The 15,000-nt window shown below is 51.4% G+C and overlaps 2 protein-coding genes across 2 annotated transcripts in view; both read right to left on the reverse strand.

The window, feature by feature from the left end:
* LOC113813928 (solute carrier family 4 member 11) overlaps nt 1-15,000 on the reverse strand; it is a gene marked incomplete in the record, with an annotated part of 680,863 nt that overhangs the window by 283,450 nt on the left and 382,413 nt on the right.
* Nucleotides 3,977-13,866, reverse strand: LOC138864232 (octapeptide-repeat protein T2-like). Its single transcript, XM_070130881.1, has 5 exons — nt 13,843-13,866; nt 13,729-13,749; nt 13,630-13,661; nt 13,017-13,320; nt 3,977-4,296 (listed from the first exon to the last, which is right to left on the reverse strand). The coding sequence occupies exons 1-5, from the start codon at nt 13,864-13,866 to the stop codon at nt 4,063-4,065; spliced, it is 615 nt and encodes a 204-aa protein (XP_069986982.1). The 3' UTR covers nt 3,977-4,062.

Consider the following 15,000-nt stretch of genomic DNA (forward strand, 5'->3'; position numbering starts at 1 on the left):
CCTCCTCCTTTCTTCCTTTCTTCCTTTCTTCCTTCCTTTCTCCCCTTCCTTTCTTCCCCCCATTTCTTCTCCTCCTCCTTTCTTCCTTTCTTCCTTCTGGTGTCAAGGAAGAATCCATCAACGCAAAGCCTTAACGTGATTTTGGCCTTGATTTTTTTTTTTTTTTTTACAGACATATTGATGGGGGAGAACGAGAAAGGGAGAGGCGGAGGCGACGGGAATGCGCAGGAAATGGAACGAGGAGGATAAAGGAGAGAATGAGAGGAGGAGAGGAGGAGAAAGGGGGAAAAGGAGAAAGGGGGAAAAAGAGAAAGGGGAAAAGGAGAGAGAGGAGAAAGGGAGAAAGGGGAAAAGGAGAGAGAGGGAGAAAGGGAGAAAGGGGGAAAAGGAGAGAGAGGAGAAAGGGAGAAAAGGAGGAGGAGGAGAAAGGGAGAGAAGGAAAAGGGAGAAAATGAGGAGAGGAGGAGAAGGGAAGAAAAGGAGAAAAGGAGAGAGGAGAAAAGGAGAGGGGGAGAAGGAGAGTAGGAGAAAGGGGGAAAAGGAGAGAGAGGAGAAAGGTGGAGAGAGAGAAGAGGAGAAAGGGGGAAAATAAGAGAGGCAAGGAGGGAGGGAGGGAAAGAGGGAGAGAAGGAAAAATGAGAGGAAAAAAAGGAGAGTGATAAGAGTCAGAATGAGAGTAAGTATGAGGGAAAAGAGAGAGAAAGAGTGATAGTGAGATGAAGAGAGAAAGTGAGTTGGTAGAATTATGGAAGTGAGAGAGTTGGAGACAGACAGACAGACAGACAGACAGACAGACAGACAGACAGACAGACAGACAAGGACAGAGACAGAGAGAGATAGATACAAAAAATAGAAATAGATAATCTGAAAGAGGGAGAAAGAGAAAAGGAAAAATAGGAAAACTCCATCGAATAAGAATAAAATCTATAAAAAAAAAGAACACGAAAGAATATCATGAAAGAAATCCCCCTCCTATCACCCCCCCCCCAAAAAAAAAAAAAAAAAAACGAAAAATATATAACCTTTCCAAAGATACATAAAAATGTATAAAGAGCAGTAAAACCCGATGGCAATATATCAATCACCAACATTTTCCTATTTGGTTTTACCCATATATTTTTTTTTTCTTTTGGACATTTCCCAGACCTCATGCGGTATTTCCATTTACTTATCTACATATGTGGAAAACCCGAGATTCAGGGTATTCGGCCCCCGTGTGACCAAATAAGAGGATTATATATATATATATATATATATATATATATATATATATATATATATATATATATATATATATATTGCATGTATGTATGTACAGTTTACTAAAAAATAAATAGAGAACCAGAGAGAGGAAGGGGAAGGGGAAGGGGAAGGGGAAGGGGAAGGAAAGGGAGGGGGAGGGGGAAGGGAGGGGAAGGGGAAGGAGGGGAGGGGAAGGGAAGGGGAAGGGGAAGGGGGAAGGGGAAGGGGAAGCGGAAGGGGAGGGGAAGGGAAGGGAAATAAAGTGAAGGGAGGAAGGGAAGGGAAGGGAAAGGGAGAGATGGTAAGGCAAGGCAAGAGAAGGGAAGGGAAGGGAAGGGAAAGGAAGGGAAGGGAGGAGAAGGGAAGGGAAAGGAAGAGATGGTAAGGCAAGAGAAGGGAAGGGAAGAGAGGGGAATTTGAGGAAGGAGATGGAGGGGAAAAAATGAGTCGTAGCGAAGTAACGATTCTTCGTTTCGCGCCCCATTGACTTTGTCATCATAAACTGCGGTAATTATCCGGTTGGTATATTCTTTATCTCTGTCTGTCTGTCTTGTTCTCTCTTCTCTCTCTCTCTCTCTCTCTCTCTCTCTCTCTCTCTCTCTCTCTCTCTCTTTCTCTCTCTCTCTCTCTCTCCATTTATATATCTATCTCTCCATTTATCTATCTATCTCTCCATTTATCTATCTATCTCTCCATTTATCTATCTATCTCTCCATTTATCTATCTATCTCTCCATTTATCTATCTATCTCTCCATTTATCTATCTATCTCTCCATTTATCTATCTATCTCTCCATTTATCTATCTATCTCTCCATTTATCTATCTATCTCTCCATTTATCTATCTATCTCTCCATTTATCTATCTATCTCTCCATTTATCTATCTATCTCTCCATTTATCTATCTATCTCTCCATTTATCTATCTATCTCTCCATTTATCTATCTCTCTATCTATCTATCTCTATCTGTCTATCCCCCCATGTGTCTTTCTCTCCTGCTTCTCCTTCTCCTGCTCCTCCTGATCATCCCTCTCCTCCCTCTCCTCTCCCTCCTCCACCTCCTGCTTCTCTCCATCTTTCCCTTCCTGTTTCCCTTTCTCCCTCCTATCCATCCACCTCTTCCTCCTCCTCCTCTCCTCCTCCTCCCCTCATGACCATAAACAACCCCTCCCCACCCCCTCCCCCCTCCCAACCCTCCCCACCCCCTTCCATCCCCCTCCCTCCCACCCTACCTCCCCTCCCCCTTCCCCAACCCTCCCCCTTCCACCCCTTCCATCCCAACCCTCCCCACCCCCTTCCCTCCCACCCTACCTCCCAACCCCCCCCCATCCCCCCCCACGAATAAAAAAAAAAAAGATAACTTCTCGATAAAAAAAATCGTCAATCCGGGCCCGGCATCAGCAAATTCAAAGGGAAGAAGTTCTCACTACTTTTATGACGATGCCGGGGGGCCGGACGCGCCTTTATTGTCTACCGGGGGATGTCGGGGCGGCCTGCGTGGGGGTGGGAGGGAGGAGTGAGGTGGGGAAAAGGGTGGGGGAGGAGTGGGAGGTGGGTGGAGGTGGAGAAAGGGGTGGGGTGGGAGGTGGAGGGGAAGGGGTGGGGGATGAGGGAGGTGGGAAGGGGTTGGGGAGGTGGGAGGGTTGGTGCGGCCAACGTGGGGTGGGAGGGACGGTGGGAGGGTAGGGGAGGTGGGAGGTGGAGGGGAGGGGTTGGTGCGGCCTACGTGGGGGTTGGAGGTAGGTGGAAGGAGAGCGTTGGAGGGTGGTGGAGGGAGGTGGATGGATTGGCCTACAAGGGGGTGATAAGGAGGAGAGAGTTGGAGGGAGGGAGGAGGAAGGGGTGGGAGGGAGGAGGGAGGGAGGAGGAAGGGGTGGGAGGGAGGAGGGAGGTGGATGGAGGGAGAGGGTTGGAGGGAGTGAGAAGGGAGGTGGAGGGAGGGAAGAGGAAGGGGGTGGGAAGGTGGATGAAGGGAGAGAGAAGGAAGGTGGATGGAGGGAAGAAGGGAGGAGGAAGGGGGGGAGGGAGGCGGAGATAAGGGTCGGAAAGGGTGGGAGGTGGAGGGAGGACGAAGAGGAACTAAAAGCACGAAGGGGGGGGGGGAGAGAAAACTAAAGAAAAGAAGAAGAAAGGCTGGGAAGGGAAAGGACAGGAAAAGAAAGAAAAAACATAAGAAGAAAAATAAGAAAGATAATATACAAAGAAGTGATGACAAGGATTCCGATCAGCACTATTAAAACAAAATCAAAACAAAAAGCGAACAACAAACCATGCATATGCTGTTGTGTCAACATGGACTGAGGCATTCGGGAGTGCATACATGCGCAGATATACAGATGTTTATGCTTGCAATGCATGTACAAATTTACAAGTTTATTGTGTATTTTCACCCGTGTATGAATTAATTGAATTAATCAGATTGGTCAATATCATGTCATTGTGGGGATAAGAATGAAGGAGATAAGATGATATGGATGAAGAGGAAAGAAAATATCAAGATATATAATATAAAGAAGAGATTGGCATATAAATGAAAAGGAAAGAGCGAGATAGAAAAAAAAAGAAAAGTAAAAAAATATATATATATAGATAAAAGAAAAGAAATAAAAAAAACGAGAGATATAAAAGAAAAGAAAAAAAATAGTATAAAAAAGAGCGAGACAAAAAAATCGAGATATAAACTAAAGAAAAAAAACGAAAAAAAAGACGAAAGGAAGATATAGAGGAGAGCGAAGGAGGCGCGCCCAGGGAGAGAGCTGCAGGAGAGGTGAGGAAGGAAGGAAGTGACGAGGGTGAAGGGTGTTTGAAAGTGAGGGAGCTTTACGTCATGAGGCATGAGAGGAGGGAGGGAGATAAGCAGCGAACTTGGGCCTTTGTCTTGACACTTCTCACTCGACGCTGTACTGCCTCCCTCCTCCTCCTCGGCCTCCTCCTCGCCCCTTCCCTTCCTTCTTGTCCCTTTCCTTTCCTTACTTCCTCCTCCTTCTGTCTCTTCTCTTCCTTCCTCTTGTCTCTCTCCTCTCCTTCCTCCTCAATTCTCTTCCGTTCCTTCCTCTTGTCCCTTCCCTTACCTTCCTTCTCCTTCTCTCTTTTCTCTTCCTCCCTTTTGTCCCTTTCTTCTTCTTACTCCTCCTTCTATCTCTTTCCTTCCTCTTGTCCCTTTCCTTACCCCCTCTCTCCCTCTCGGTCTCCTCTTCGCCCCTTCCACTCTCCTCCTCCTGTCTCTTCTCTTCCTTCCTCTTATCCCTTCCTTTTTCTCTTCTTAGCCTCTCGTCCCTCCTACTCCCCTTTTTTCCTCCTCCTCTCCCTTCGCTTCCTTCCTCCTATCTTCTCGTCCCTCCTACTCTCTCTTCCCTCCCCTCCTTCTATCCTCTTGTAGGTCCTACTCTCCTTTCCTTCCTCCTATCCCTTAACTTGCCTCCTTCTATCCATTCCCTTCCTTCCGCCTATCCTATCGTCCCTCCTCCTCCTATCCTTTTCCTTCCCTCCTCCTCCTATCCCTTCCCTTCCCCCCTATTCCTATCCTTTTCGTTCCCTCCTTCTCCTATCCCTTACCTCTTCCTTGCCCCACCGCCAGTGGATGGTAACACCGACCATTCCTTGCACACAGGGGGTGATTTAGAAGCAAATATAAACATATAATATGTCACACTAAGAATAACCATTGTAACTTCTCTTCTCTCCTCCTTGCCTCTTCTCTTCTCTCCTCCTTGCTCCTCCTCTTCATTTAATCTTAACTTCTTGTCTTATCCTAATTCCACCCTATCTTTGCGAAGAGCATGTCATGGCACAGAAAGTGAGGTAAGAGGAAAAATAATGAAGAAAGAAGAGAGAGAGAGAGAGAGAGAGAGAGAGAGGGAGAGGGAGAGGGAGAGGGAGAGGGAGAGGGAGAGGGAGAGGGAGAGGGAGAGGGAGAGGGAGAGGGAGAGGGAGAGGAGAGGGAGAGGAGAGGGAGAGGGAGAGGGAGAGGAGAGGGAGAGGAGAGGGAGAGGGAGAGGGAGAGGGAGAGAGAGAGGAGAGGGAGAGGGAGAGAGAGAGAGAGAGAAAGAGAGAGGGAGAGGGAGAGAGAGAGAGGGAGAGGGAGAGGGAGAGGGAGAGGGAGAGGGAGAGGGAGAGGGAGAGGGAGGGAGAGGGAGAGGGAGAGGGAGAGGAGAGGGAGAGGAGAGGAGAGAGGGAGAGGGAGAGGGAGAGGGAGAGGGAGAGGAGAGGGAGAGGCAGAGGCAGAGGCAGAGGGAGGGAGAGGAGAGGGAGAGGGAGAGGGAGAGGGAGAGGGAGAGGGAGAGGGAGAGGGAGAGGGAGAGAGGGAGAGGGAGAGGGAGAGGGAGAGGGAGAGGGAGAGAGGGAGAGAGAGAGAGAGAGAGAGAGAGAGAGAGAGAGAGAGAGAGAGAGAGAGAGAGAGAGAGAGAGAGAGAGAGAGAGAAAGGAAAGAAAGGAAGAGAAGGATGGATGGGAAGGGATAAGAATAAAAGAGAAGGATGAAAGATGTGAGGAAAAAAAAGCAAAGAATGGGGAAAAGAGGTGAAAGGTAGGAAAGAAAGTTGAAAGAACAGAATACAAGGATGAAAGAATAGGAGAAAAGAAAAACAAATGAAAAGAAAGAAGGTAAATATAAATAACGTAAAAAAAAATCGAGAAAAAGAGCGGAAAAAAAGAACAAACAAAGCGGAAAGGAGGAAAGAATAAAGAAGAACAGCGAAGAACACACGTCTACCGAACCGAAGAGGGTACAATGCAACAGCGCTCGAACAGACCTTGCTCTCGGTCGCCAGCGAGGGATCCGGAAGCTTACCTGGAAGGAGGAACCGTTTGAGAAACACAATCGAAAGAGACTCCTAAAATCATTAATAATAATAATAAGGATAATAGTAAGGATAATAATAAGGATAGGAATAATAATAGTAAAAATCATAGTAATAATGATAATAATAATAATAGTAATAGCAATAATAATAGTAACAATGATAGTGATAATATTAGTGATAATATTAGTGATAATATTAGTAATAATATTAGTAATAATATTAGTAATAATAACAGTAATAATAACAGTAATAATAATAGTAATAATAACAATAATAATAGTGATAATGATGATGATGATAAGGGTGATGATAATATAAAATGATAATGATAAATCAAATCCTGTGCGTGTTCTCAGCACCGTAACGCAACCTCCGCCACGTGCAGGCAGCGAGGCATTCCGTTACGCCCCCCTCACCCCCTTTCCCCTTCCCCCCTCCTTCCACCCCCGGTCGCAAAACCACCCGGTGCGCGCACACCCGGCGCTACGCAACCCCTCCAATCCCCGTCAATCCCCTCTTGCAATCCTCCTTGCAACCCCTTCAACCTCCCCTCCCCCACCCACACCCCTTACGTCACCCTTCCCCTCCCCCACACCCCCTTCGCCCCTGCATTCCCCCCTCCCCCACACTCCCTTACGTCACCCTTCCCCCCCTCCCCCACACCCTTACGTCACCCTTCCCACCCCAACCCCCCTTCCATTCCCCCGCACCATCCCCCGGGCACCACACTCGTCACCCATCACACTCAGGCAACACCACACTCGTTCCTACGCCGAAGGGCCGGGTATCGATTTTTCCAAAAGTAAAGTAGCGGGCGGGGGTGGAGGGGGGGGGGGGGTGGGCGTGGAGGGGGAGGTGGGCGTGTGGGCGGGGTGGGTTGGGATGGAGGGAGAGGGAGAGGGAGAGAGAGAGGGAGAGAGAGGGGCTGCATGATCACCCCCGCCAATGGGTTGACTTGTTCTCTCCCTTTCCCCTCCCCATCCCTCATCCCTCCCCAGCCCCATTCCCCCCTCCCTTCCCCCTTTCCCCCCCATCCCCAATTACGAACCCGGGGAGGTTAACTGAGGCGGAAAAATGTTGGATGAAACGCTACTAGGTAAGGCTGGGGTCGGGGAGGGGGAGAGGGAGGGGAGGGTTAGGGAAGGAAAAGAAGAAGGGAGGGGGAGGAAGGAGGGGAGGGCAGGGCAAGGGAGAAGAGAGGGTAGGGTAAGAGGGGGGAGGAGGAAGGAGGGGAGGGCAGGGCAAGGGAGAAGGGAGGGTAGGGTAAGAGGGGCGGGGGGGAGGACAAGGCAGAGGGGAGGGTTAGGGGAAGGAAGAGAAGAGAGGGGGAGGGAAAGGGAGAAGGGAGCAGAGGAAACGGAGAGAGGAAGAGGGAGGGGGGAGGAGGACGACCAGGGGAACGGGCCGGTGAGAAAGATGTCCAACGAAGGTGCGATGCTGTGACAACTCTCGGCGCCGAGGGATTGACTTCCGACAGACGCAGTTGTCCGACGCCCTTCCTGCGCCTCCTTGGGGACAGGGGGGGGGGGGTACTGAAATCTTGAACATGCTTTTTTTTGTATATTGTATTTCGATCTTTTTTTTTGCGTTTTAGCCATTGTATATTCTATTTTGATTTTTTTTTTTTGACGTTTCATCCGTTGTATTTTCTATTCTGAAATATATTTTTTTTTTACATTTCATCCAGTTAATTTATTTTGATTTTTTTTACATTTCATCCATAATCAAATTACCATTATGTTTTTATGGTTCGAGTTCTCCAATCTATTCATATCCATTGTAACGTTATCGGATCTGCTTATATTATGCTAAATTCTTGTGTTATCGCTTATTCTCTACATCATGCTTTATTCTCGGCCTTTATTCTCCTCTCTAATTTCCAAAGTATATTCTCCTCGCATCGGATATAGACGGATATACATCTTTCCTAATAATCCAATACAACCCTTGAGAAACGTCTCGGGGAATTAACCGCGGGATCTCACAGGAGGAGGAACGTGCAAGGTGTGAGGAAGCGAAATAATGAGAGAGAGAAACGGAAAGAGGAACAAAGAGAGAAACTGAAAGAGGAACAGAGAGAGAGAAAAAAGGAGAGAAGTGATGATGATAGCAAGCGAGGGAGGACTCGAAAGAAAGGAGGAAAGGGGAGGAAAAGGGAGTGGAGGGAGAAGGAACATGCAAGGTGTGAGAAAGTGAAATAATGAGAGAGAAACGGAAAGAGGAACAAAGAGAGGTAAAAGGGAGAGAAATGATGATAGCAAGCGAGGGAGGACTCGAAAGAAAGGAGGAAAGGGGAAGAAAAGGAGGAGGGAGGAGGAACGTGCAAGGTGTGAGAAAGTGAAATAATGAGAGAGAGAAACGGAAAGAGGAACAAAGAGAGAGAAAAGGAGAGAAATGATGATAGCAAGCGAGCGAGGACTCGAAAGAAGGGAGGAAAGGGGAAGGAAAGGAGGAGGAGGGAGGAGGAACGTGCAAGGTGTGAGGAAGCGAAATAATGAGAGAGAGAAACAGAAAGATGATTAAGGAGAGAAACAAGAGAAAAATGATGATGTTAGCAAGCGAGGAAAGAGGGAGAAAGGGGTGGAAGGAGAAGGAACATGCAAGGCGTGAGGAAGTGAAATAATGAAAGAGAGAAACGGAAAGAGGAACAAAGAGGAAAAAAAGGAGAGAAATGACGATGATATCAAGCGAGCGAAGACTCTAAAGAAACGTGGAAAGGGGAAGGAAAAAGGGGGTGGAGGGGAGAAGGAGAAAGGGAAAAGGAATAAGAGAGGAGAGGCAACCAGAACAGGTGGGCCTTGAGAGATTTTGGTGGAGCCTCCAATATCCTACTTTATTAAGCTGGTGTTGGGAAGGTGGAGGTGAGGGGAAGATGGGGGGGGAGGGGGGGCGGAGCGGTGCCAGGATGAGGGGAATATGGGCGTGGTAAGAGAAGGAAGGTGGGGGAGATGGTACGAGAGGAGGGGAGGGAGATGTTAGGAGAGGAGGGGAGAGAGGAGGGAGTAGGGAGAGAGAGGAGAAAGGAGGGAAAGGTGGAAGAAAAGAGGAGGGAGGAGAGAAGAGAGAAGAAAGAGAAGAGAGGAGGGGAGGGTAGGAGATGGGAGAGGCAAGAGGTAGAAATTCATGGCGATGTTGTGGCTCGGCAGAGGGGTGAGGGCAAGAGGGGAGAGGTGCAGGCGAGAGGGGAAAGGGAAGTAGATCGAGATGCAAGAACGACAACTGGAGGTGGCAGAAAGCGCAGAAAGGCGTGTGGAGACGAGGGAGAGTGGGGGAGAGGATGGGGATGAGGGGGAAAGGATGGAGACGAGAGAGAGTGAGGGAGAGAGTGAAGACGACGGAGAGAGGAAGAGAAGATGGAGACGAGAAATAGTGGGAGGAGAGAGTGAACACGACGGAGAGAGGAAGAGAAGATGGAGACGAGGAAGAGTGGGAGGAGAGAGTGAAGACGACGAAGAGAGGAAGAGAAGATGGAGACGAGAGAGAGTGAAGACAAGGGAGAGTGGGGGAGAGGATGGAGATGAGGGGGAAAAGATGGAGACGAGGGAGAATGGTGAGAGAAGATGGAGATGAGAGGGAGAGTGGTGAGAAAGAATGGAAACGAGGCAGAGTGGAAGAGAGTGTCCAGAGAACACTCAAATAACGAAAGAAAAACGGAAGAGAAAACACAGAAGAAATAAACCACCACATACAAGAAAAGAAAATCGCAAGGGAACGGGGAGGGGAAGTGAGGAAGAAGACGGGAAGGGGAAAGAGAGGAGAAAGAGAGACGAGGGGAAGGAAAGGGAAAGAGAGGAGGAAAGGAGACGAGAAAACGGGGAAGGGAAAGAGAGGAGGAAGGGAGACGAGAAGACGGGGAAGGGAGGCGAAGGGAAGGAAAGGGAAATAGAGGAGGAAGGGACGCGAGGGAACGGAGAAGGGAGACGTGGAGACGGATAAGGAAGACGAAGAGACGGGGAAGGGAGACGGGAGGACCGAGGAGGGAGACGGGAGGACAGGAAGGGAAAGAGAGGAGGAATGATGTTTAACACGCGTGCTGGAGTGGATGATGTGATTGTTGGTAGGTCAAGGAACGCTCGATGGGGGAGCGGTGAGGGCGGAAGGGAGAAGGGGGAGGAATGGGAGGAGGAGGAGGAGGAGGAGGAGGAGCGAGGAGGAGGAGGGAGGAATGGGAGGAGGAGGAGCGAGAGGAGGAGGAGGAGGAGGAGGAGGAGGAGGAGTGGGAGGAGGAGTAGTGGGAGGAGGAGGAGGAGCGGGAGGGAGAGGGGGGAGGAAGGGGGGGGAGGGAGGAGGAGGAGGAGGAGGAGGAGGAGGAGGAGGAGGAGGAGGAGGAGGGGAGAGGAGGAGGAGGAGGAGGGAGGGAGGGAGGAGGAGGAGGAGGAGTGGGAGGAGGAGGAGGAGGAGTGGGAGGAGGGAGGAGGTGGCGGGAGTGGGAGGAGGAGGAGGAGGAGTGGAGGAGGAGGAGGAGGAGTGGGAGGAGGGTAGGTCAAGGAGGAGTGGGAAGAAGGAGGAGGAGGAAGGGAGGAGGGGGAGGAGTGGGAGGAAGGAGGAGGAGGAGGAGGAGAAGGAGGAGTGGAAGGAGGAGGGAGGAGGAGGAGGAGGAGGAGAAGGAGGGGGGAAGGGGGCGAGGAGGAGGAGGAAGGAAGGGGGGGGAAGGGGGCGAGGAGGAGGAGGAGGAGGGGGGGGGAAGGGGGCGAGGAGGAGGAGGAGGAGGAGGAGGGGAAGGGGGGCGAAGAGAAGGAGGAGGAGGAGGATTAATGAGAGAAGAGGAAATAGTAAGATCAGGATGAAGAGGAGAGAAAGAAGGAAGAGGGGGAGGGGGAAAAGAGAGGGAAATGAAAAGGAGAAGAATATCAATATAAAGAGAGAGAGAGGTGGTAAGGAAACAAAGAGGAGGCTAATGAGAGAGACGGTAATGAAAGAGAGAAGATAAGGAGAGCAAGAAGAGCAGTGTACAAAACGTGGAAAATGGACGCAAATAAATTCTCCTCCGTTCCTGACGAGTGGGACGACCCGACGCATTAATGGTTTACATAGATAATACTTGTCGATGCCTTCAGGGGCATTTGCAGACTGAATGTCGGGCCTCAGCATAACATTCCACGCATAGCCAGGGCCGACGTCATGCGGCGCTTCAGCATAGGCTACTTATCTACTTATCACCAAATTCAGAATGGAAAACAAACCGTCAATGGGCAGGACGGCTGAAGAAGAGTCCTCAATGGAAAACAAAAGACACATATGATAAGACACATACTAAACAGTTACAAACAACGGGTGATAAACTGGCACACTCCAGTTACACGAAACTTACAATCGTAAGTCTTGACGATACACGTAAATGTCCTTGTGTACATACATTCACATATTTAAGAATGTACGTAAATGTCTTTGTGTACATACATTCACATATTTAAGAATGTACATAAATACGTACATTATGTAATACACGCACACTTTATTTACAGTTGGCCTGGGCCCTCCCTAAAGCACAGCCTTTTGCAAATCACCTCAACTTGTGCAGAACTTGTGTTCAAGTTAATAGCGGAGTTTAACGGAAAACACATTTACTGTGCGAATTTATGAACAACCGTGAAATACACGTTGAACATGAAGTAAAAAAATGACATCAAATAATGAAGGATGATGATATATACTTGAAAAAATGTAATGGTAGAATATTCTGTTATAATTATTGAATAATCAACTTATAAATGATAATGGTATGTAATCATTAATTTCTTTTCTAATAATGTTCAGAGCACTTTCATGATCCGTATGTCCTGGTATATCACTCATTTCTCCGTCATTTCCCATCACACGCATCTCTCCTCACACCTCACATCCTTTGCCTTGCCTCATGCCTGTCCTCTCTGGCCTCGCTTCACACCTCTTGCCTTGCCTCATGCCTGTCCTCTCTGGCCTCGCCTCACACCTCCTGCCTTGCCTCATGCATGTCCTCTCTGGCCTCGCCTCATACCTTGCCTTGCCTCACGCCTGTCCTCTCTGGCCTCGCCTCACACCTTGCCTTGCCTCATGCCTGTCCTCTCTGGCCTCGCCTCACACCTTCCTTGCCTCATGCCTGTCCTCGCCTCACACCTTGCCTTGCCTCATGCCTGTCCTCTCTGGCCTCGCCTCACACCTTGCCTTGCCTTGTCTCATGCCTGTCCTCTCTGGCCTCGCCTCACACCTTGCCTTGCCTCATGCCTGTCCTCTCTAGCCTCGCCTCACACCTTCCTTGCCTCATGCCTGTCCTCTCTGGCCTCGCCTCACACCTTGCCTTGCCTCACGCCTGTCCTCTCTGGCCTCGCCTCACACCTTGCCTTGCCTCATGCCTGTCCTCTCTGGCCTCGCCTCACACCTTGCCTTGCCTCACGCCTGTCCTCTCTGGCCTCGCCTCACACCTTGCCTCGCCTCATGCCTGTCCTCTCTGGCCTTGCCTCACACCTCTTGCCTTGCCTCATGCCTGTCCTCTCTGGCCTCGCCTCACACCTCTTGCCTTGCCTCATGCCTGTCCTCTCTGGCCTCGTCTCACACCTTGCCTTGCCTCATGCCTGTCCTCTCTGGCCTTGCCTCACACCTCTTGCCTTGCCTCATGCATGTCCTCTCTGGCCTCGCCTCACACCTTGCCTTGCCTCACGCCTGTCCTCTCTGGCCTCGCCTCACACCTTCCTTGCCTCATGCCTGTCCTCTCTGGCCTCGCCTCACACCTTGCCTTGCCTTGCCTCATGCCTGTCCTCTCTGGCCTCGCCTCACACCTTCCTTGCCTCATTCCTGTCCTCTCTGGCCTCGCCTCACACCTTGCCTTGCCTCATGCCAGTCCTCTCTGGCCTCGCCTCACATCTTCCTTGCCTCATGCCTGTCCTCTCTGGCCTCGCCTCACACCTCTTGCCTTGCCTCATGCCTGTCCTCTCTGGCCTCGCCTCACACCTCTTGCCTTGCCTCATGCCTGTCCTCTCTGGCCTCGCCTCACACCTTCCTTGCCTCATGCCTGCCCTCTCTGGCCTCATATCTCTTTCCTTGCCTCATGCCTGTCCTCTCTGGCCTCGCCTCACACCTCTTGCCTTGCCTCATGCCTGTCCTCTCTGGCCTCGCCTCACACCTCTTGCCTTGCCTCATGCCTGTCCTCTCTGGCCTCGCCTCACACCTCTTGCCTTGCCTCATGCCTGTCCCCTCTGGCCTCGTCTCACACCTTCCTTGCCTCATGCCTGTCCTCTCTGGCCTCGCCTCACACCTCTTGCCTTGCCTCATGCCTGTCCTCTCTGGCCTCGCCTCACACCTTGCCTTGCCTCACGCCTGTCCTCTCTGGCCTCGCCTCACACCTTGCCTCGCCTCATGCCTGTCCTCTCTGGCCTCGCCTCACACCTCTTGCCTTGCCTCATGCCTGTCCTCTCTGGCCTCGCCTCACACCTCTTGCCTTGCCTCATGCCCGTCCTCTCTGGCCTCGCCTCACACCTCTTGCCTTGCCTCATGCCTGTCCTCTCTGGCCTCGCCTCACACCTCTTGCCTTGCCTCATGCCTGTCCTCTCTGGCCTCGCCTCACACCTCTTGCCTTGCCTCATGCCTGTCCTCTCTGGCCTCGCCTCACACCTTCCTTGCCTCATGCCTGTCCTCTCTGGCCTCGCCTCACACCTTGCCTTGCCTCATGCCTGTCCTCTCTGGCCTCGCCTCACACCTCTTGCCTTACCTCATGCCTGTCCTCTCTGGCCTCGCCTCACACCTCTTGCCTTGCCTCATGCCTGTCCTCTCTGGCCTCGCCTCACATCTTGCCTTGTCTCATGCCTGTCCTCTCTGACCTCGCCTCACACCTCTTGCCTTGCCTCATGCCTGTCCTCTCTGGCCTCGCCTCACACCTTCCTTGCCTCATGCCTGTCCTCTCTGGCCTCGCCTCACACCTCTTGCCTTGCCTCATGCCTGTCCTCTCTGGCCTCGCCTCACACCTTGCCTTGCCTCACGCCTGTCCTCTCTGGCCTCGCCTCACACCTTGCCTTGCCTTGTCTCATGCCTGTCCTCTCTGGCCTCGCCTCACACCTCTTGCCTTGCCTCATGCCTGTCCTCTCTGGCCTCGTCTCACACCTTGCCTTGCCTTGTCTCATGCCTGTCCTCTCTGGCCTCGCCTCACACCTCTTGCCTTGCCTCATGCCTGTCCTCTCTGGCCTCGCCTCACACCTTGCCTTGCCTCATGCCTGTCCTCTCTGGCCTTGCCTCACACCTCTTGCCTTGCCTCATGCCTGTCCTCTCTGGCCTCGCCTCACACCTCTTGCCTTGCCTCATGCCTGTCCTCTCTGGCCTCGCCTCACACCTTGCCTTGCCTCACGCCTGTCCTCTCTGGCCTCGCATCACACCTTGCCTTGCCTCACGCCTGTCCTCTCTGGCCTCGCCTCACACCTCTTGCCTTGCCTCACGCCTGTCCTCTCTGGCCTCGCCTCACACCTTGCCTTGCCTCATGCCTGTCCTCTCTGGCCTCGCCTCACACCTTGCCTTGCCTCTTGCCTGTCCTCTCTGGCCTCGCCTCACACCTTTTGCCTTGTCTCATGTCTATCCTCGCCTCACACATTGCCTTGCCTCTTGCCTGTCCTCTCTGGCCTCGCCTCACACCTTTTGCCTTGTCTCATGTCTATCCTCGCCTCACACATTGCCTTACCTCATGCCTGTCCTCTCTGGCCTCACCCACACTTTGCCTTGACTCATGCCTGTCCTCTCTGGCCTCGTCTCACACCTTGCCTTGCCTTGTCTCATGCCTGTCCTCTCTGGCCTCGCCTCACACTTTCCTTGCCTCATGCCTGTCCTCTCTGGCCTCGCCTCACACCTTGCCTTGCCTTGTCTCATGCCTGTCCTCTCTGGCCTCGCCTCACACCTCTTGCCTTACCTCATTCCTGTCCTTTTTGGTTTCGCCTCACACCTCTTGCCTTGCCTCATGCCTATCCTCTCTGGCCTCGCCTCTAGCCTCACACCACTT

The sequence above is a fragment of the Penaeus vannamei genome, chromosome 15, assembly GCF_042767895.1.
Source record: "Penaeus vannamei isolate JL-2024 chromosome 15, ASM4276789v1, whole genome shotgun sequence".
In the NCBI taxonomy this organism is placed as follows: Eukaryota; Metazoa; Arthropoda; class Malacostraca; order Decapoda; family Penaeidae; genus Penaeus; species Penaeus vannamei.